The following is a 19807-nucleotide window of genomic DNA, read 5'->3' on the forward strand; positions in this document are numbered from 1 at the left end:
GCACATCACCAGTGCCAGGGCACCTCCCCATGCTGTGATTCCCCCTGCACTGTGCCAGGTCCACGGCTTTTTATAGCTCTCCTGGGCTGTATTGAACAGCAACATCCGTAAAACCCCAAAGTGAAGTGGCTGGAACGCAGATAACCCCCGGACAGGGCGCCGGGGATGGAAAGTCCCTGTCAAATTCCCCTCGTGGAGAGGCCAGATGGTCCCAGGGGAAGGAGCCAGGCATGCCTTTGCCATAGAGTTTTGCTGTTGCTTTATTAATTGAGATGGCGCCACACCATTAGTCACACTCGTTAATGCCCAGCCCGAGTCCTGTGCACTTGCACCAGCCAGAGCAACCAGCCAGAGCGACCAGCCAGAGCAACCAGCCAGAGTCCTCATGGCTGTGGGGAGCAAGGATGGGGCGAGGGATTCACCGGGGGTGGGGAATGGGCAGCCTGTGCTGTCTGCTGGGGGCTGGATCAGACCCCCCTTCCTGGTCCAGCAGTGGCTCTGGCTTCTCCAGTAAGTCCCAAACACCCCACAAGCCTCACAGCAGGTTTGGACACGGGCACCTGCTCCATCAGGGGATGCACCAAGCACCCAAATCCAGCTCTATCACTTTACCAGAGGGTGCCTGAACCACCCCAAATCGCTGGGAGACCTCCCCCTCCTACCCTGCCTCAAGCTCTCTGCCTGGGTGATGAGGGCTGGTGTCCCACCGCTGACAGCGCACCTCTCCTCCCAGTGTTCTTACTTCCCCACGAAGCAGTAGGTGCCGTAGGTCCTCATCTCCTTGCTGGGGAAGCCGAAGCTGCGGACGCCGGGGTCGGGCAGGCCCCCGCAGCGCTCGCGGGGGATGGTGATGGGGTACCGGACGCTGCCGTCCGCCAGCCACCCCCCGTCACAGCGATCCAGCTGTGAGAACTTCCAGGCGGAGTAGAGCTGTCCCACTTTGGCAATGGCAGCCCCGTGGTTGCGACACGCCTGCCCGGCCTCTTTGAAGTTCAGGTGGCCCCGGATGAAGTAGACCTGGCCTGGGGATGGGGGAGGACACCGAAGGTGAGCACCTCCCCCGCAAACAACCCCAGCCCTGTTGCAAATCCGGGTGGGCAGCAGGGCTTGGTGACGCTGTGACAAGGACAGGGGACCTCAGCACTACCTTGAAGAGCAGAGGTAAAGCAGAAAGCATCAAATCGGTCCTTCTGCTTGTCCCTGGCGCCATAGGTCCGGACACCAGGCAGGAGGAGGCGGCCACCACACGGCTCCCGCGAGTTGATGATGGGGTAGTGGACGGTCCCGTCAAGGATCCAGCCGGCGTTGCACCAGTCCAAACCCTCTGTCCAGGCTGTGGGGGGAGAGGCAGCTCAGCACCGGCACTTCCCTCCTCCCCATACCCTGGTGTGGTTTTGGGCTGAAGAGGAAATTTTTTTGAATGCTTCACCTCTGTACAGCTGCTGGTAGGTGGCAAGGCGGGAGTCCTGCTGCTCGCAGGCTCGCTTGGCTTCGTGGTAGTTGAATTTGTAGCGTCCATTGCTGGGCTGGTAAGGGAAGACGACTCCTGTAGGGACAGGGACAGGGTGAGGGCGATGCTCTCCCCGAGGAGGCTTTGCCTTAAGATCCCTGGGGGTTCAGTGCTGAATTTAAGGCTGGGGAACAGGGCGGTGCAATGGGGAACACAGCTGGAGGCAGAGAGCCACGCACCTCCGGTGGGGCTGAGGCTCCCCCTCCTGCCGCCTCCCCCAGGGACGTAGCCCAACCTCACCCTCAAGGTGCAGCGTGAGTGAGACGCTCTCATCCTCCAGCCCATTGACGAGCTGGCAGCGGTACCGCCCCTCGTCCTCCAGCGCCACATCGGTGATGGTGAGCGAGGCGTCGAAGCGGTGGCTGTGCCGCAGGCGCACCCGCGGGCTCAGCGGCCCGTAGTTCTTGTGGTACAGCCCGTTGGTGATGATGATGATGTTCTCCCGGTAGTTGGCCGGCTCCACCTTGCTCCACTTCACGCGGTAGTTGCGGGGCAGGGCGCGCAGGACGCAGGGCAGGGTGGCCGTGGCACCGCGCCGCGTGTGCACCGTAGGGTGGAGGGGCTCCAGCAGGTACTGCAGGCGCAGCGGGGCTGCAGCCCCCCGGGCAGCCTCAGCACCGATTGCCACCATCCCCCCAACACCTCCCCGAGCATCCCTCAACCCTCACCAGCGTCTGATGGTTTCCATCACTCATCCTGGCTCCTCTTCGTCTTTCCTGCACCTTCAGGAGGCACAGCTCAGCCCCTGCCCTGGCTGGACCCACCCAGCATCACCTCCCCCCTCCAGCACTGACCCCAAACAGCAGTGCCCCGTCCTCCCTGCAGGCCCTGCTCCCTGCACGGGCTCCACATCCTGCCCCCCAGGCCCTGATCCTTACCCAGGCTCCCTGTCCTCCCGCCAGGCCCTGCTCCCTACCTGGGGTCCCGGTTGGCCGCTGGAAGATGCTGGACGCTGGGGGTGCTGCCAGGAGCCAGAGGCAGCCGAACAGGAGCAGCCTGTGCATCCTTAGAGCCGGGGGCAGGACGGTGCCTGGGGGGAGTGCAGGGGTTGGGCACATGCAGTGGGACACACCCCACCCTTGGTGGGGCCCGGAGGATGTGGCCCTGCTCCGTGGGGGCTCTCTGACATTTACTGTGCAGAGGGGACAGCCGCTTGCAGGACACCGACCCCACAGACTGTGCCAACCCTCCTTCCTGGCACACCCCCAGTCTCTTACCGTCCCCAGACACGTCCTTCGGGGAGCCGCTGTTCCCATCCAGAGCCCCCAGCCCACGTGCTGCCCCAGCTCCTGCTGCTTCCCGTCTCCGTCATCAACACCCCATGGTGGGGCCGAGGGCTCTGGGAAGGCCGGAGCTGCACCACGAGGCTCCTGGGAAGAGGTGACACAGGGACACAGGGACACGGGAGGTGGCGAGCAGGTGGTCCCAGCCAGCCCCTTCCCTGTCACCGTCCTGGGGCAGGCGGTGTCCTGGCAGCCCCGTGGCCCCACGGGCCCTTGATGCCCGCTCCCATGGTGCCGGCCGTGCCCTCGCTCCCTGCCCTGTCACTGTCTCTTCCCACTTTCTTCTCTTTTTTTTTTTCCCTCCAACACCTCCCCGAGGAGCGCACAGGGAGGAGGAAGCACAATTTCCCATTGTGAGTGTCTTTCTCTTTATTGTTCTGCTCGGCAAAACACAGTGTGCCCGGCTAACAAACATCCCTTTATCTGCAGGCCGCGGCGTTGGGAATTCAGGGAAAACGACAGTTCTGCATCGGGCTCCAGCAGCCTCTTGGGCTGGCAAAGCCTCCCCTCGGCGTTGGCCCCCAGGGCTGGGACGCTGCTCTCTGATCCCACAGACATCAGCGCAAGGGTTAATTTTATTCTCCTCTCCCTGTCCGGGTTGAAGTTCCCATCCCTCGAGGCTCTGGAGGGTTGTGCAAGGGGGGTGTCCCACCACTGGAGTCCCACTGGATTTACCCGGCCCTCTGAAAAGGCATCAGAGAGACTTCCCCATAATCACCTCGGGCCGGGACGCTGCCGGGAGCAAAACACAGGCACACAATGGGGCTGTGTTCTGGGCTCCCGCAACGTCTCCCTCCCCCAGGATCCATCTGGGAGGGCGGAGGAAGCTCTTCTCGAAGGAAGCACAAGACAAGCAGCGACTGTCCCCAGCACCATCCTGGCCCCACCATGGCACGCACAGCACAGCCAGCAGCCTCCCCCGGGGAGAGAGGCACCAGGGCGCACGTTCAGTCCCCAGGCCCTCATCCCCCACCTGCTGCCCACTGCTCCCAGCCTCTTTTCAAGGAGGGGCATCAATTCTGATGCCAGCAGGCTGAACTGGAAGCCTTCCTCCAGCTCAGAATGCTCAGAGCTTTGGCTCATTTTAACGAGCAAGCGGTGCCCGTAGCTTTGCTCTCCCCGGGCAGCGGGAGGTTAAACCGCAGCAGCAGCGCTGCAAGCTCCTCCCTGGCAGCTCCCCGCCGTTATCTGCTGCGTCCATGGCTCTGCAGAGTGTCTGTCATCTCCCTCCCTCACACTTCCTGTGCCCACGGCTGCAGGAGCAGATCCTCTTCTCCCCCAGCAGCAGCTCCGGGCTGGAGGATGCTGATTGCCAGCTCTGCGGTACCACAAACGAGCTGAGTGTTTCTCACTTTTTTCCCAAGTGAAGGCAGCAGCTACAGTCCTTAGCCCTCACAAAACCACAGCCTGAAGCAGAACACTTGCAGGGGCTCCCATAAGTGACTCATCCCCCCTCCCCATCCCGATGGCATCGGGGCATGACCCCAGCCCACCACTGCTTATCTGAGTTCAGAATTTGGCCCAGTGCTGTGGAAAGGAGTCACTCAAGTCACTTCCCAAACACACACTGTGTTACTGCTCCGCTCCTTGTCTCTTCTCCTCCCTTTTTGGGATCTGCACCCACTCTTGGTGCAATACAAACACCTCTGCAGAAGCAGAGGCAGCCAAAGAAAAGCGAAGGAACCCCTCGTGCTCAGCTCCCCCAGCTCCTGGCGTGGGCTCTGTCAGGAGCCCGACTCTGCTCCTTGCTCTTGTTTTTCAAGGCTCAGATTCTCCTTCTCCCTTCACAGGCCCACAGGAAACCTCATCCCCAAAGCCCCCTGAACACTCATTTCTCCTTCTGACCAGGGAATTTGAGCCTACTTTTGTGGGACTTTGCTGAGCCAGCACCTGCACAGCGGGTCAGTCCCCCCCGCTTGTGCATCACCCTCCACCTCCTCTGCCTGACCCAGTCCTCAAAACCACCGTGTTTCTACAACACAGAGGCTGAAACCTTATGCATCCCCCCCACAGCTCCTGCCACTCCCCAAATCCTCCCCCCGCCCCATTTGCACCCAGCGGAGAGGGACATTGACCCCACACAGCCCACACACTTCCCAGCACAATGGCCTGAGCCACCTGATGTGGCAATGCCAGGTGTGGAGGCGTGCCAGGGCATCCAGTCCCGAGTTTCCGTGTTGGCAGCGCTGTCCCGCTCCCGGCAGTCTCTTGGAGGTGTGGGAGACAGGGCAGGACCTGGCAGCCACCCTGGCAGGCGGAGTTTGCGCTCCTAGCGTGGTTCTCCTCATGCACCCCGTTTGCAGGGGTTCATCTGCCCTGGCTGCCCCCCAACATGCCTGAGCACACAGCCACCTCGAGGCTCCGGCTCTCCGGGCTGTGCTTCCTCCTCCAAATCCTCAACATCCTCCTCTTCGCCGTGTTTGCCCGGTACAGCCCCGAGAGCAGCCCCAGCCACTGCTCCCCACAGCTGGACTGCAGCCAGAGAAACCAGGACTCAGGTTTCCAGCAGCCCCGTGAGTACCCCCACGCCCATGGGTGCAGAGCAGCTCTGCTGAGGGGGTGGCACGGGGTGTCACTGTGCTCAGTTCATGCTGCAGACCTGTCACAGACCCCAGAGTTAGAGGGAACATCAAGCTTCAGGGTTGGGGTACTGGTGCATCCCAGAGGGGGTAAAGCAGACATCCTGCAAGGATTTCTGAAACGCTTGGACAGAGCCAGCCCCAAAAGAGGGATATTTGGGTTAGGACACGTGTTAGAGCAGCTGGAGCTCAGAGGGGATCACTGAGTGACAGGAAAAACTAGGGCTCATCCTCCCATGCCTGGTAGGGAGCACAGCAGCTGCTCCTGGCACTTTAGGGTCTGTAAAGCTTCACACTGACCCGCTGGGTTTGGCAGTGCCGGGGGATTTACACTGAGCCCCTTCCCCAGAGGATTTGGCTCCCTGGGTGCTACCGCAGGGTCCAACGGGGGGCTGGGGGGGGGTCTGCCCTGCTGGGAGCATCCTACTGCATGCTGGGCATCCCTGCAGAACTCCCGCCGGGATGAGGGGCTGACCCTCGCTTTCTGCAGCAAAGACAAGGTGGTCAGTGGGAGAGGAGCCTCGGAGCATCCTGGCTGAGGGAGGGGAGCGAGTGGAGCCGCTGGGCAGGGAGCTGGCAGCTGGCAGGTTCTCCTGGTTTCACCTGCCCGCGGAACCCCACCCAGGCAGTGACTCATGGAGAATGCCGGGCCACAGCTGTCGGCTCAAGGGGTGTAAATGGCATTTAGCCCAAGCAACAATCAAGTACCCCACCCTCTGGTTTGCCACCAAATGGTACCAGACTAGTCCCAGTTCTCTGCTCATCCTTCCTCTCTCCTCATCCCATGAATTGGGATGTGATGTTTCTGGGGACAGCAGTGAGGTCCCAGGGGTGCTGACATCTCAGACCCGTCTTCATGCTGGTCTAGTGGGTGCAGACAGCTCTTGGCCATCCCAGGAGGTTTCTGGGCTGTGGGGTGAACCGTGTGAGTGTCCTGAGATATCTGGACAGGGCACTCGCAGACGGGGTGACCGGGAGCCCTGCAAAGGGTGACTGGGCCACGTCAGGCAGGGATGGCTTTACCTGGGCCTGGCACTCCCCACTGCAGATCTCCAAGGAAGATCATCCACCATGGTTCCAGACACACAGCAGTGGAGTGAGCCTTCAGCTCCCCAAAGCCTGTCAGAGCAGGGGGGGTCTTAGCCCTGTCTCAGTCCCCTCAGGGACCAGCAGGCAGGAGGGCGGCTGCCTGCCCTCAACACCTCCAGACCCATCCTTCTGCCTCTCTTCTGCCAGGTTTCTGGGATGTCCACATCCAAGTGCTGCTCAGCTTCGGGCTCCTGGTGGCATTCCTCGGCCGCTATGGGCCAGGCAGTGCGGCCATCAGCATCCTCATCATAGCCTTCGCCATCCAGTGGGCTGTTCTGCTCCAGGGGTTTTTTTACTTCTTCCTCAACGGCAAAATTTACGTGGGAGCTCAGAGGTAAGGCAGGAGGGAGCTGCTGCTGCCCAGACGGCTCATCCCAGCCCAGCCCTGGCACACTGGCTCCCTCCTCTGTAAAACTCACGGCTCTGCTTTGGAGGAGGATTTTGCAGACAAGCAGGACCAGGCCTGTGCGTTGTTCGAGTACCGCCCTAGTAAGGGCTGTGTGAGTACTGCCAAGGCTGCAGCCAGGCTGCACCCTGGCCCCCACCTGCCTCAAGCCCAGCCATCCCTTTGTCACCAGCATCACAAGGCTCTGGCTGCCTGTCCAGCTTGCAGGAGCAGTGGGATGCAGGGCCTGGGCTGTGGGCTCGGCTCCTGTCCCCCCTCAGCTCTCCCCCAGCTCCCATGCTCATCCCTGGCAGTGCCAGCTCCAGTCCCACACCTTTCCTCTCCTTCCCAGTATGGTCAGTGCTGACTTCTGCACCGCAGCTGTTCTGATCTCCACCGGGGCTGTTCTAGGCAGGGTAAACCCTGTCCAGATGCTGCTGCTGGCCCTGCTGGAAGTCACCGTGTGCACTCTCAATGAATACATCCTACTCAGTCTCATGGGGGTGAGTCACCGACTGGGGAGCCACCAGAAAGGGAGCGGCTGTGGGTTTAGGCTGCTCATGTCACGTTCTGCCTCGTCTGGAGAGACAAATCCCTTATCCCCACTTCCTGCGCGATGCTTGTCTGTACTCACCAGGTAAGAGACAACGGACGCTCCTTGACCGTCCACACCTTTGGTGCTTATTTCGGCTTGATGGTTTCACGGGTCTTGTACCAGCCCCACAAGGACAAGAGGAAGAGGGAAGAGCAGCAGGACATGGGGCACCAGTCGGATGTCTTCGCTGTGGTTGGTACGGAGCTCGAATCCTACAACACCTGAGTCATAGAGCTGGTGAGGGAAGGGTCTTCACCAACATGAGGACAGTGAGGCTGTGGCTTTGGCCAGGAGATTCCTGCAAACCATCAAGGACAGATGTCCTCCACCTCCCCAGGAACCTGTCATGGGGCTGCACCACCCTCTCCTAGATAAGGCTTTTCCCTGTGTCCTACTGGTACCTCCCTTGCTGCAAGCTGTGGCCACTTGCATCTCTTGGCACTCACGAGAAGTTTCTGTCCCACAAGGGATCAACTCCAGCATCAAGACCTGCCTGTTCTACTCCTTGCAGGAACCATCTACCTGTGGATCTTCTGGCCCAGCTTCACCTCCGCCACCACAGTCCTCGACAATGCTGAGAACTGGGCAGCACTCAACACCTACTTCTCCCTGGTGGCAAGTACCATTGCCACCTTCATCCTCTCTCCTGTCCTCTACGAGGAGAGCACCCCACGAATGGTAAGTCCTCTCCTGGGACAAACCCAAACCTCATGCCCTGCCCACACCATGCCCTACAGGGATGGTGAGCCTGAACACACCCAGGGCACAAGGGGATGCTTGTTAGGCTTCCTTAGGCTCGTTAAGAACCAGTTTGATTCCTGAGGAAGACAACCCCTCCCAGTCCCTTGCTGGGGTCAGGGTTCTCCTGACCATGTCCTGCTCCATCAGGTTCAGATCCAGGATGCCACCCTGGCTGGCATGGCCGTGATGGGTATGGCTGGGGAGATGCTGGTCACCCCCTTTGGGGCCCTCATCGCAGGGTTTCTGGCTGGCCTGATCTCCCCACTTGGCTTCAGATTCTTCATGGTGAGTCACCTTGGGACAGCCAAGGACACTGATCCCAGGTCAGGGAACCATCTGCCTTTGGCAGCAGCTGCACGGCCCACCTGCAGCTCCCAAACCTGCAAACACGGGGCTGCAGCACAGACTCCCTGGGCAACCGACCCCCATCCCAATACCAGCTCTTCCCTACCCTCCCCAGCCCATGCTACGCTCCAGGCTGAAAATCCAGGACACGTGTGGGGTTCACAACATCCACGGGCTGCCAGGGATACTGGGGGCCTTGCTGGGGACGCTGCTGACGCTGCTGGCCACCGCAGACACTTACGGTGACAGGTGAGAGGAGCCAGAATCAGGGGTGCCAGTGACTTGATGCACCAAGCTGGGACCACCACGACCCCTGAGATCAGGGCTGCTCCACTCACCCTCTGTGACAGCACCCCTTCAGAAGACATCACCCAGAGCCACGAGCCTGTGAGAACACGCTCCCGAAAGCCTGTCCCCTCTCTGGCTTACAGGCTGGAGCTTGTGTTCCCGCTGATGGCCCAGGGCAGCCGGACGATCACTGACCAAGCGTTGATCCAGCTCAGTGCCCTGCCCCTCACCCTGCTGCTTGCAGCGCTCGGGGGCTGCCTCACAGGTGAGTTTTGCCTCCAGTGCAACGGGATGGAGGGTGCGAGGGGCAGGGGGATTGATGGATTTTGGGGGGAAAGGGCAGGAGCAGCCCCAAAGCAAAGCATCCCCATCAGGCAGGCCAGGCAGAGCCCAGTGGTGCTCAGCGCTGGGCAAACCCAGTGGAGGTCGGGGCTACCCCCCGGGACCAGGGCTCCTCTTGGGGCCGGGTTTCCCCCAGGGGCCGGGGCTTCCCCTGGGTTCGGGGCTCCCCCTTGGGTCCTGCTCCCCTCGGGGCCGGAGCTGCCCCCGGGTCCGTGCTCCCCGCTGTGTCCGGAGTTTCTCTCGGGTCCGGGGCTCTCCTCGGGGTTGAGGCTCCCCCCGGGTCCGTGCTCCCCCCGGGGTCAGGGCTCCCCCCGGGTCCGTGCTCCCCCCGGGGTCTGGGCTCCCCCCGGGGTCCGTGCTCCCCCCGGGTCCGTGCTCCCCCCGGGGTCCGTGCTCCCCCCGGGGTCTGGGCTCCCCCCGGTCCCGGCTCCCCGGCGCTGCCGCTAGATGTCAGGGGAAGCCCGGGCAGCGGCCGCCCCGCTCTCAGACGCCCTCGCCCGGCTTTCGGCGTCCGCAGGAGCCGTTCTGAAAACCAAGGTGCTGAGATCTTCCCCGGACGCGCAGTACCTGGAAAACACCGTCCTCTGGGAGGTAAAGCTGGGGAATTGCTGGTAAAAAGGGGTTTATGGGGCTCAGGCAGCAGCAGGGGTTGGATGTTTCCCCCAGCCGCTGGTGCTCTCCCTCCTCTTGCAGCAGCATTTAGGGCAGGAGAGCTGCGGTAAATGCCCCTGGTCATGGAGTCAGAGAATCCCTGACTCATTTCAGGTTGGAAAAGCCCTCTAAAAGCACCAAGTCCAACCGTTCCACCACTGCCAAGGCCGCCACTAAACCATGTCCCCAAGGGCCACATCCACAAGTCTGTTAAATCCCTCCAGGGATGGTGATTTTACTCCAGCCTGTGCCAGAGCTGGACAACACTTTCAATGCAAGAATTTCCCCCAATATTCCATCTAAACCTTCCTGGTGCAACTTGAGGCCATTTTCTCCTGCCCCCACCCAGCCCCGATCTGCCCTGAGTAGGGCCCATTTCTGCCCCTCTCCATGTCTCTGGTGCAGGTGGCCGAGGAAAGATGTGACCCCAGGGCAGGCGGAAAGGAGCTGGGCATCAGCACCTTGGTGTAATGACCGCGAATCCCCGGTGAGGTCCTGCACCACCAATCGTCTGTCATTGCCAGTGCCCGCTGGCTTCTGGCAGCCTGAACTTCCCAGCAACCTGCTCTGGAGACAGCCACACTCCTTCCCATGCAGGAGCCAGCTCCTGGCCCCAAACGTTTTGGGAGCAGCTGGGGGTCCCCAGGCCTTTGCAGGGTGAAGAGGTGCTGCAGTATCCTGGTGCTTGTTGTGGGAGCAACACGGCTCTTGCTCCCAGGGACACCTCAGGGTGTCCAGGCTTGGCTCAGCTCTTCCTCTCTCTGCTCCTTGCCTCAGTTTCCCCATCAGCTGCTCTCTGAAGGAACGCAATGAGAGGAGGAGGGATGACTGCGTTGGGGAATGGGCACAGGAGGCTGAACAGAAAGCAGCAAAGACTTTGTACAGACACTTTTGCACACAACAATTAAAATATATGGATTTTTTTGTAGCTTCAGGATTTGCCCCTGAATTCTCACAGCAGCTGCCCAGCTCTGCTGGCTGTTTCCTTCAGGTGTCATTCCAGGGAGGAAAGCAAAGCCCCCCAGTTTTCCCTGCACCCTAAACACTGATGCCCATTTGTTGGGTTTCACGGGTTGTCCCATCCACCCGAGGATGGAGTGTGGGACAGCCCGAGCAGCCAGCACCCAGGGGCAGGAGCAGGGTGACACCGGGGTCCCCAGTGCAGGCGTGACCCCGGCCTTGCCCTAACCACTCATCACCCTGCACCAGGGGCTGGTGCCAAGGAAGAGCCCTCCTCTCAACAAATAAATGCCCCCAGCACTCAGCCCCGTTGTGAGAGAGATGCTCCTCTGGCCACTGCAGCCCCGGGACCCCCAGAACCCCGGCCCCACATCCCCCTGCAAAGAGGCTGTCACCCCCCGCCTGTCCCAGGTGTGGTCAGCAGCCCCCAGACCTGCCTGGCAGCAGATTGGAACACCCTGGGAGTGTGGTAGCTCGAAAAAAGCCACAGAGGGTCCTGCAGCAACCAGAGCAGGGGCACAGCCCCAGAGGACTCCTAGAGGGGCTATGGTGGATGTGCCGGGGGTCCCCGGTGGGGGGACACCTCGGGGTCCCACCTCCCACGAGCCTGGGGTGGCTGCCAGACACTTTCACACTTGCTGTGCCAGACTCCGGCACTCACCATGTGGGATTCCCGCAGGCACTGGTGTCCCCAGCTGCCAGCACCATCCCTGAGGAGGGGCCCACAGCCCCACCCCACGCAGAGGGGACAGGGGGTGCAGGGCCAGCACAGCGAAGTTTGGGGCAAGTGCTTTGCTACCCAACCAAAGTAGCGTCAGGTGGGACCATCCTGTTCCGATACCTGCTGCTGTTGAAGGACACAGATTTCCTTCAACTGACTGAACAAAAAATGCAAAAAAGTCAATGAAAAGCATTTGTTTGCAGGTGATCACAAAACGTCACTTTAAAACACAGCAAAAAGTCAAAACTTCTTGGTTTGATATAAGCCGAACTATCACTTTAACTTTTCCCACTTTCGTTGTCCGTTACAGAAAACTGGTGACATCAGCACATTAAATGCTTTGGTGTCACTGAAATTCCGTGACAAGACACAGGGAAGTGGGTCACCGTCCCCGTTTCTGCTGCCACTTCAGGCGCTGGGGAAGGTTTCTGCAGGGACCACAGCCTCACTCGTCGCTCAGGCGGCAGGGGAGGACACGTCCCTGTACCCACGTCCCTGTGACACGCTGGAGGGAGAAGAGGGATGCAAGAGGGAGAAGGGGAACGAGGGCTGGTGGCCCAGCAAGGGGGTGCTGGTCTCCAGTCGTCGCCCCTAGCCTGAGGTGCAGGGCTCACCCCAGCCCCGCGCCATCCCCTCCCACCTCACCTCCTTCCCAGCCCTCTCCTCCCCTTTCCCAGGCAGCCCCCTTCTCCTTTTTGATCTCCTCGCAGCACATTTCAAAAGCAACCCACTGCGACTGGAAGAAAAGCCCCTCCAGTGAGATCATTGCGAGACCCCCAGACGTCGGGGTCGGGTGTGAAATGGACCTCCCTCCTCCTCCCCTCGCCCGGCCCCCGGCCCCTCTGAAAGGCTGTTATGTTTTGTAATCGGATTAGGGGAGCCCTGCGCCCTCCCCACGCCCGTTCCCCGGCGTGCCCGGCCCGCGGCCGCCGCTCTCCCCGGCGTTGTTGAAGCGCGGCGGCCGCGGGCGCGGAGCTCTCCGTGCGGCGGCGGCGGGAGCCGGGGACGGCGAGAGCCTGAAAGGTTTAGTCAGCGAACAAATTGCTTCTCTGTAGGGGCCGTTTTCTTCCCAAGTTGAACATAATGATGGCAGTTTGAGGAACAGATGGTGCAGCTAAGCAGATAATCCCGCCGGCCCCGGGCTCCGGGAGAGGCAGCGCCGGCTCTGCCCGCAGCGCCCGGGGCCGTCCTGGGACGGGAGGGTCGCGGCGGTGTCGGGGTGACGATCGCACCCTGGCCGAGCACGAAGAGCTTGGGCGAGCACCCCACCTTCACACGTCTTCTGCCTCGGGGGTGGTTTGGGTGCCAGACGCCGCTCGTGCCTCAGTTTCCCCAGCCCTGCAGGGAGCCCTCTGCTCCGTCACTTTTCAAGGCAGGGCTCACCTCCAGATCGCAGCCTGACCTGGGGAGATGTAATGTGAGACAGAACAGCTTTCCCTGCACTGGAGCAAAGGACAGCTGAGAACAGCTCATTTTACTCTCATTTTCCTATTTTGCCTCTCTCTCCAACAGTATTCAAGATGTGGAAAGAGCTGAAGGAATTCCACCATCTCGCAGGGATTGGGTGTGCAGTGTGCCCGTGTCAGGCTCAGGCATGCCGGGATCTGCCTGCTAAATGAATATTTAAAATACATCAGCGGGAAATGTCCAGGGCCCCACAGACACGATGTAGGCAGGGCAAGGCACGGACACATCTGCGCGGAGCAAGCCTTGCCCGCCTGCCCATGCCACGTTGGCACCAGGGACCCTTCTCCACGCCACGGGGCTCTCACAGCCTTCAGGACACACTCCAGGCACACTGCACCGCATGCCTGTGTCCGGCGGGTTCATTTAATTCATGTTCCAACCCCCTCCAGCCCTGTCCCCCGAGAGCCCCGGCTCTGACAGCTCCTCTGCCCTCTCCGTGGCAGCCCAGCTGCCAAGAGACCTGCCTAATTCACCTCTTGCTAATGCAGGAGCTCAATCAGCTGCTCGAAGGGTGTTTTACAAGTCAAAGCAATAACAACATCCCTCTGCTACAGCTGGGGAAACTAAGGCACACAAAGAGGTGCCCAAGAGTCCATTGGAATTAGAAGCAGGACAAAGCCCGGGCTCCCGGAGCTCCCGGCGTACATGTCCTTACACATCCACAGCCCCCACCACCTCCCCCCCACCCGGAGCAGCTGATGCCGTGTGCTGTTTGATAGAAAGCCAGCTAATCATCTTTCCCACCTTCGTTAGAGTGTGAATCGTTATCCCAGCAACACCTGTAAAGCTCCTTGTCAGACAAGGCTGGTGCACACGTCTGATAATGGGCACCATATGGGAGAGGGAAGGCTCGGGAGAGGAGCAGGGGCCCGACCATCCCCACACTGAACAAAGAGCAGTCCCCGACGGCTTCCCGGTACGGGCCAGAATCACCAGCACTGGTTTGAAAGACCAGCAGCAAGGGGAGAGCCCAGGGAGAGCCAGCAGCGGAGGAAGAGCCACCACTCCTGGCACTGAACACCTCAATAACTCCCTGGCAAAAGTGACAAGTGAAGCTTAAAGGCAGGGGAGCCACCAATCCCTGCTCTCCACGGCATGCCCGAAGCCTGGGACCGGGCACCCCAAATCCTCCAAAGCACATCCCACCATGCCTTGGAGCCTCTGCTCGCTGCCAGCCTTGCAGTGGCAACGCAGGTGTAGGAAAAGCCTCCCACAGGTTAGAGGGTGACAGGGAGGCCACGGTGTGAATTAGAGACAGGTCCCTGTGCTTGGACTGATCCAGAGCCCCCCGGGCTTCCTCCCTGACCTGAAACTTTGGGGGCAGAGCTCAGCCCCTCTGCCAAGCCACCCCCCAGTGAAAGTCCCCATTGCCACTGCAATTACAGAACCACGTTTCCAGGCCCCCATTCATTGCCAGCGGCGTAATGAGCCCCCGGGCACCATCGGTGGGGGCAAAGCAATTAAAATCGCTGCTGTGGTAGCTGCGTGGGTGGCTCTGGCGTGGGCTGCTGCCAGTGCCCGTTTTGGGGCGAGTGGGCACCACCAGGCCGGACAGGGCCTCCGATTGCTGCATGTCCCTAGGGGTGAACAATCGACTCGTTCTTCCCCGGGTTCAAAGAATAATAAAATAAAATAAAGAGGGAATAAAGGCCCCAGTAAAGCTGGGAGTCAAGTTTATTTACAAACTGAGTATGAAGTGAAGGGCCTGGAACAAAGGTGTTATGTAAGGGACAGTCACTAAGGGGCTCTTTACCCACGCTAATTGCCACTTGCTCCACGATATCCATTTATCTCGCAGCTGAAATGGCCTCCTCAGGCTTGTGGGTTCAAGCACTGCTTGTTTGCAACGCTGCCCAGCGCAATTAGTGCACCAGCGCAGGGGCCGGTGCAGTCCCACCACCCAAACCCACCGGGAAGCCTCACACCTCCCTGAAAAGTGGGATCACGCCCACAGTGGGTGGATGTGCTGGTGGGCACGTGGCTTGGTAGGGAGAGGTGCTGCCTTGCGTGGGACCTCGGTGTCAGTTGTGTAACAGGGAGGGATAACGGGGCTCAGTTCTGCAGGAGGGACCTCGAGATCATCCCAACCCAGCCTGGGTGGTGAGGGGCAGAAAACCATCATGGGATTCTTGTGGAGGCAGCTGCGAGAATGATGGCCCTGAAAGGAGAACGAGGTCTGGAGAGGATGGACAGAACCCACTGTTTGTGATGGCGTTTCCCAGGGGTCCAGCTGGAAACTGCCCTCAGGTACAAAAGCCCAAAAGGCAGAAACCAGTATAAAAACCACCATGGGGAGAAGAAGCTGCCGCGATTGCTGCAGGGCCTTCCTGCAGTATGTGGCCTTCCTGCTCCCATCCCTGCCCTCAGCCTTGGCATGTCCAGGGGCACAGGGACCACAGAGGGACCATTAGCTCTGCTCCAGCCAAACTGTCAGGAAAGGGAGGAAGATGAGGTGGCAGCACCCCCAGGAGCCGAGAGGTCAATTTTATTGACAAACTGCCTCTTGAATGGAGCACGGGGAACAATGCCAGCCTCAGCCCGGGTCAATCGGGACTCTGTAAAGCAAGGGGCCGGCTCCAGTGGCCCCGGGAAAGCCCTCCAGGCGAGTGGCCTTTACCAACGTGTTTGCATAACCTCTGACCCCTTCTTTTGGGGTTTAATTGAAATCCCAGCTTGGTGACAAATTGGCATGACCAGCAGGCCGGAGGCTGGGAGGGTGAGCGTGGAAGCGATGCCGGAAAGGCCCCTCCCTGCTCCGGCACTGACCGACCTGCTGCCCCTTCCTCTCCTGGCACCTGCGAAGCCCAAGTTGTGTTTCAGTCACACCCTGCTCCTTCCTCTGATCCCGTGCCACTGCCCAAAGGCCACCACAATGGGCTTGGGACAGGCAACTGCCCGAGTCCACCAGCAGCTCTGTCTCAATACAGGCAGGAGCAGGCAGGCACTGTCTGAGGTGTGTGAGCCTCCTTCAGGAACGCTTTGGACTGAAGTCTCCTCAGACTGGAATGCTCTCATGCTTTGTTAATCACAGAGCTCGTTAGGCTGAGGCATTTGCAGTTTGCACCCTGGCAAACCCCCACCACACAGAGCCCTCTCCCTCCCTGTCCAAAGGGAAAGGTCACAGCCCTTCTCTAGTCTTGTCTTGAAGTAAAAATGGCTTTTTGGAGCCAATAGTAGAAATGAGCTTCTGAAAAAACAAATGTAACTGAAGTCCCAAAGCAGTTCCCACTGACTGGGGATCAAAAACTGACACTGAGCCAAATGGAGCTGAAGTCGTCCTATTTCAGAAGTTCCTGGGAGAGAGATGACAAATGACAGAATTCCCTGTGATGGCAGAAATCTCATTTTCTGCAGAAACCAGACTAAAAACAAAGAGAAAAAGCCCCAAACCAGACTCCTCACAATCCCCATCCCTTTTACAGAGCATTTGCAGCATCCCAGCTGCTCCGTGCAGCACATTGGTGATGCAGAGCTGTGCTCCATGGAGGTACCAGTGCACCTAAGAGGGATGTCCAGGTGGGTATTCCTGCTGGCTAAAGGGACTCCACAGAGTTACAGCAGAATCCTCCAAAGTGCAAATATTTTCCCTCCACTTTTCTTCCTGTCCCACAATACCAGATTCTGGGATTAGACTGCAGAATTTTCCTGCCCACAGGTAAAGATTTAATATTTCACATTCTGTAGATCATCCAAGATGAATCCCAGCTGCCCTTTAGCAGGGTTGGGATAACGTCTGGTACCATGTGCAACCAGACCCCAGAAGTGCAAACGGCACAAGTGAGGCTGGAACTATTCCCACCTAAATCCATGCAATTTCCATGTGCAGGCAGGAGCCTGTGAATCACTGAGGCTCCTGCCCGTAGTTCTGTTGGCCCTGCCCTGTAGGATTTCACTGGTCCTGGAGGAGCACCCTGCACTTTGGAGCAACAGTCACATATTTTGCACTACCAACACAAGACTTTCCCTCAGGAGCGTGTCTGTACATCCAACTCACACTGAAGCACCTTAAAAACAGAGCAGTCCCACATTGAGGCAAAACCCAAAAATATCTCCATTGCCGCCTGCTTTACTGTCTGCACCTCATTTGCAAATCATTTACAGGGATTTTTACATATCCTAAAATACTTCTAATTGCAGGTTTCGTGTCTGTCATCCGTCACTGATTAATACATTTCGTTGCTATTATTGTTATTATTACTATTAATCGTGCATCCATCCAATTCACAAATCAAAGTCTGTTGCCCAGGATGGAGCCAAAAGAACCAGGTTTGCTTCCAGGAGGTGCAGCCATCAGAGGTGATGAGACTCATAAGAGCAGCCCCTTGCCCTCGTAGATCTCAAACTGGTTTGCAAAGAGCAGCAGATCACCATTTGGCAGAAGAGGTACAAGGTGGGGGGCAAATCAGCCCCAATGGCTCCAACAAACTGGGGGTACTGGTGGTGAGTGGACAATTCAATCCCTTCACCCTCCTACCTCCCCATGCCACCTTGCAGTGTGCCACGTTTCAAGGAAAAGAATTTTCAGCGTGTCATTTTGTTTTGTTAACCTCCTTCTCTCCCAGCCCCACACACCACTGGGAATAAATCTGGGATGATTTTATCCCCCCACCGTTTCTGCCCCCACCTGCCAGGACAGCCGGGTCCTCACGCTCTGCTGGCTGTCACTTAGCCACCTTCCCGTGTGCCCCGTGGGTCACTATTCCCCCAAACAACCTTCGGTTTCCACCAGTTGAAGATCTTAGAGGCTTCTTGCACAAAACCCTTTGAGGTATTTCATGCAAGGCTTGAAAAGGCTCCTGCTTCCTCTGGGGGGCATTATCATGACAACCGGCTTTAATTCAGTGCAGATCCAGGCTCCCAGCTGGATCTGCAGCCACGCCAAGTCCCCCTGACACCCTTCAGCTGGCACAGAGAGGCCAAAGGAGCGCACGGGTCCCAGGATCACGGGGAACTGGCCCAACCCCATTTCCCAGTCCCCATCCTCATATATATTCCCTTCCAGTCGCCCCGCACTGTTCTCTGCGCGTTCTTCTTTTGCGAGCGCTGCCCTCCTCTTCCCCACTCCCACCGGGCGCTTCCCCCCTCCCCGCGGTCCCTCCTCTGTCCCCAGCATCCCCCTTTCTCTCGGCTCTCTATAAACAAAGCGCCTCAGTGTCTGGGGGAAGAAAAGTTGCATTATGCAAATGGGAAAAAGCGAACAGGAGATTTCTCACTCCGAGAACCCCCATTCCGGGCCTGCACCTCGGTTTCCATGGCATGACCAAAGCCTGCTGGAAGCTGGTTTGCATACGGATGAGAGAGGAGATGAAATCAGCACGAAAGCCCATCGCTGACAGAACACCATTGTTTCGCCTGTCTGATTTGGAGGCTAATGAAACGCCATTAAAAAAAGAAAGAAAGAGGAAAAAAACCCCGCCGCTTTCATCCTGGCTTTGGTCAGGGATGGGGAGGGGGGTTAAATATGATGACGGAAGATCATCGGCACTATCGGACTTGGGGTGAAGGTATTCTGGCACCGGGGAAGGAAATTCCCAGGATGCACTGCCCCTGCAAGCCGGAGCGATGCCGACAGGAGATGGTGCTGTGGGCAGAGCACTGGGCTGGGAGAGGCTGCCAAGGCAAACCCAGCTCTGCTCCTCTCCGGGAGACACAGCAGCACCCGGGCATGAAAACAGCCCAACTGCAGCCACGAAGCTGCCCATCGCACGGCACGTCTCGGGGAGTGCATCCATCGCCTCATAAACACGCCATGTCCAGGAGAGGCACTGGAGCAGGCTCATGGGCTGGGAGCAGGCTCTCCTGGGTCACAGGCTTTCAGGGTGGAATGAATTAAAAACTGTGAATAAAAGGCCGGGCTGGGGGGAAGGTCAGGGAACTGCTCGGTGCTTCCATGCTCCTTCACCACACAAACCCTGACTCTGCTGGTGGAGAGGGAAGAGACAACACAAACCAGAAACACACATGTGCCCCATCTGCCCCATCCCAACAGCCTCCTTGGGCTGCTCCTGATGCTCCAGTGCATGCCAGCACCTTTCACAGGGCTCTGAAGAGTGGGATGGATGGAGCAGGAGCATGGCCACTGGCTCTTGGCCCTTGGTAGCTCTCCTGCCCTTGGCCTTGCCATGGCCACCCAGTCCTTTTCCCGCTGCCCCGCTGCCAAGGGTGCATTGTTTCCAGTGTGTTCCTTCGAGAACAGCATGATTGGCCTTGAAAGGGCTGATTTGCTTTCCCCGGTCCATTGAAACGCCGGAGACCAAAGCCTGTTCCCTCCAGGCGCTCGGGAACCTGGCACCCTTTCCACTTCGCTTCCCTGTGCCCCTCAGCCCAGGGGCTCCTGCTGAGATTTTGCTGTCAACAAAGTTTTGTTCCCTTTCTAGGGCGGCGCAGAAGGGACACAAGGACCTTGAAAATGGCAGCTTCTTTGACACGGCTATTCTCCTTCGACCCTCCTGGCTGAATAAACAACTCACAAAAATGGAGTTTACTGTATTTCCTCCTCAGGGGGAAAACACTGCATCTTGGTCCTAATTAATTTACCTAATTAACATTGGGTCTGTATGCAAAGACCTCTTTCTGTACTGGCCGGGACAGAGGAAATAACAGGAATAAAATATATTCAGGCATCTCTCAGCCCTGACTGTAAAAGGGACATCGCAGGATGAACTGTGCTGCACTGATCATTTCAGCCTCAGAGACAGCGTCTGCAGGAGAATGGCCTCCGCCTCCACCTCCCCTCTGTTTGGGGCCAAACCACACCAGCGTCTTGACATTGGGCAGGAGGTGCAGCGCATGTCCCTGGGGAATTCACTGCTGGGACAGGCTCGGGGGGATGGAGCAGGAGGGATATCAAG

At 58.9% G+C, this 19807-nt stretch overlaps 2 protein-coding genes across 2 annotated transcripts; one reads left to right on the top strand and one right to left on the bottom strand.

Moving 5' to 3' along the window:
• Positions 1-242: 242 nt before the first annotated feature.
• HAPLN2 (hyaluronan and proteoglycan link protein 2) lies at positions 243-3081 on the bottom strand. The gene is made up of 6 exons (XM_042034643.1): positions 2728-3081; positions 2427-2540; positions 1751-2101; positions 1430-1546; positions 1148-1333; positions 243-1022 (listed from the first exon to the last, which is right to left on the bottom strand). Exons 2-6 carry the CDS (start codon positions 2512-2514, stop codon positions 739-741), a joined length of 1026 nt encoding a protein of 341 aa, XP_041890577.1. The 5' UTR covers positions 2515-2540; positions 2728-3081; the 3' UTR covers positions 243-738.
• A 1772-nt stretch (positions 3082-4853) lies between these two features.
• RHBG (Rh family B glycoprotein) lies at positions 4854-10742 on the top strand. Its single transcript, XM_042034632.1, is given in 11 exon segments — positions 4854-5016; positions 5019-5306; positions 6609-6795; positions 7199-7349; positions 7484-7637; positions 7953-8119; positions 8330-8467; positions 8643-8776; positions 8959-9080; positions 9675-9748; positions 10214-10742. Coding segments are annotated over 11 exon segments (1575 nt in total). The 5' UTR covers positions 4854-4922; the 3' UTR covers positions 10280-10742.
• Positions 10743-19807: the final 9065 nt, after the last annotated feature.

Source organism: Corvus kubaryi, unplaced genomic scaffold (genome assembly GCF_017639235.1).
Source record: "Corvus kubaryi isolate FWS band 111438036 unplaced genomic scaffold, C.kubaryi_AGA036_p1.0 37373, whole genome shotgun sequence".
Classification (NCBI taxonomy): domain Eukaryota; kingdom Metazoa; phylum Chordata; class Aves; order Passeriformes; family Corvidae; genus Corvus; species Corvus kubaryi.

What these genes read in the sequence shown, in the direction of transcription:
- HAPLN2 (XM_042034643.1), bottom strand. Translation starts at nt 2,514, where the DNA reads ATGCACAGGCTGCTCCTGTTCGGCTGCCTCTGGCTCCTGGCAGCACCC. An exon ending in ACTCACGCTGCACCTTGAGG is followed by an intron (nt 1,547 to 1,750) that starts GTGAGGTTGGGC and finishes CTGTCCCTACAG; the next exon opens with GAGTCGTCTTCCCTTACCAG. An exon ending in CTTTACCTCTGCTCTTCAAG is followed by an intron (nt 1,023 to 1,147) that starts GTAGTGCTGAGG and finishes CCCCATCCCCAG; the next exon opens with GCCAGGTCTACTTCATCCGG.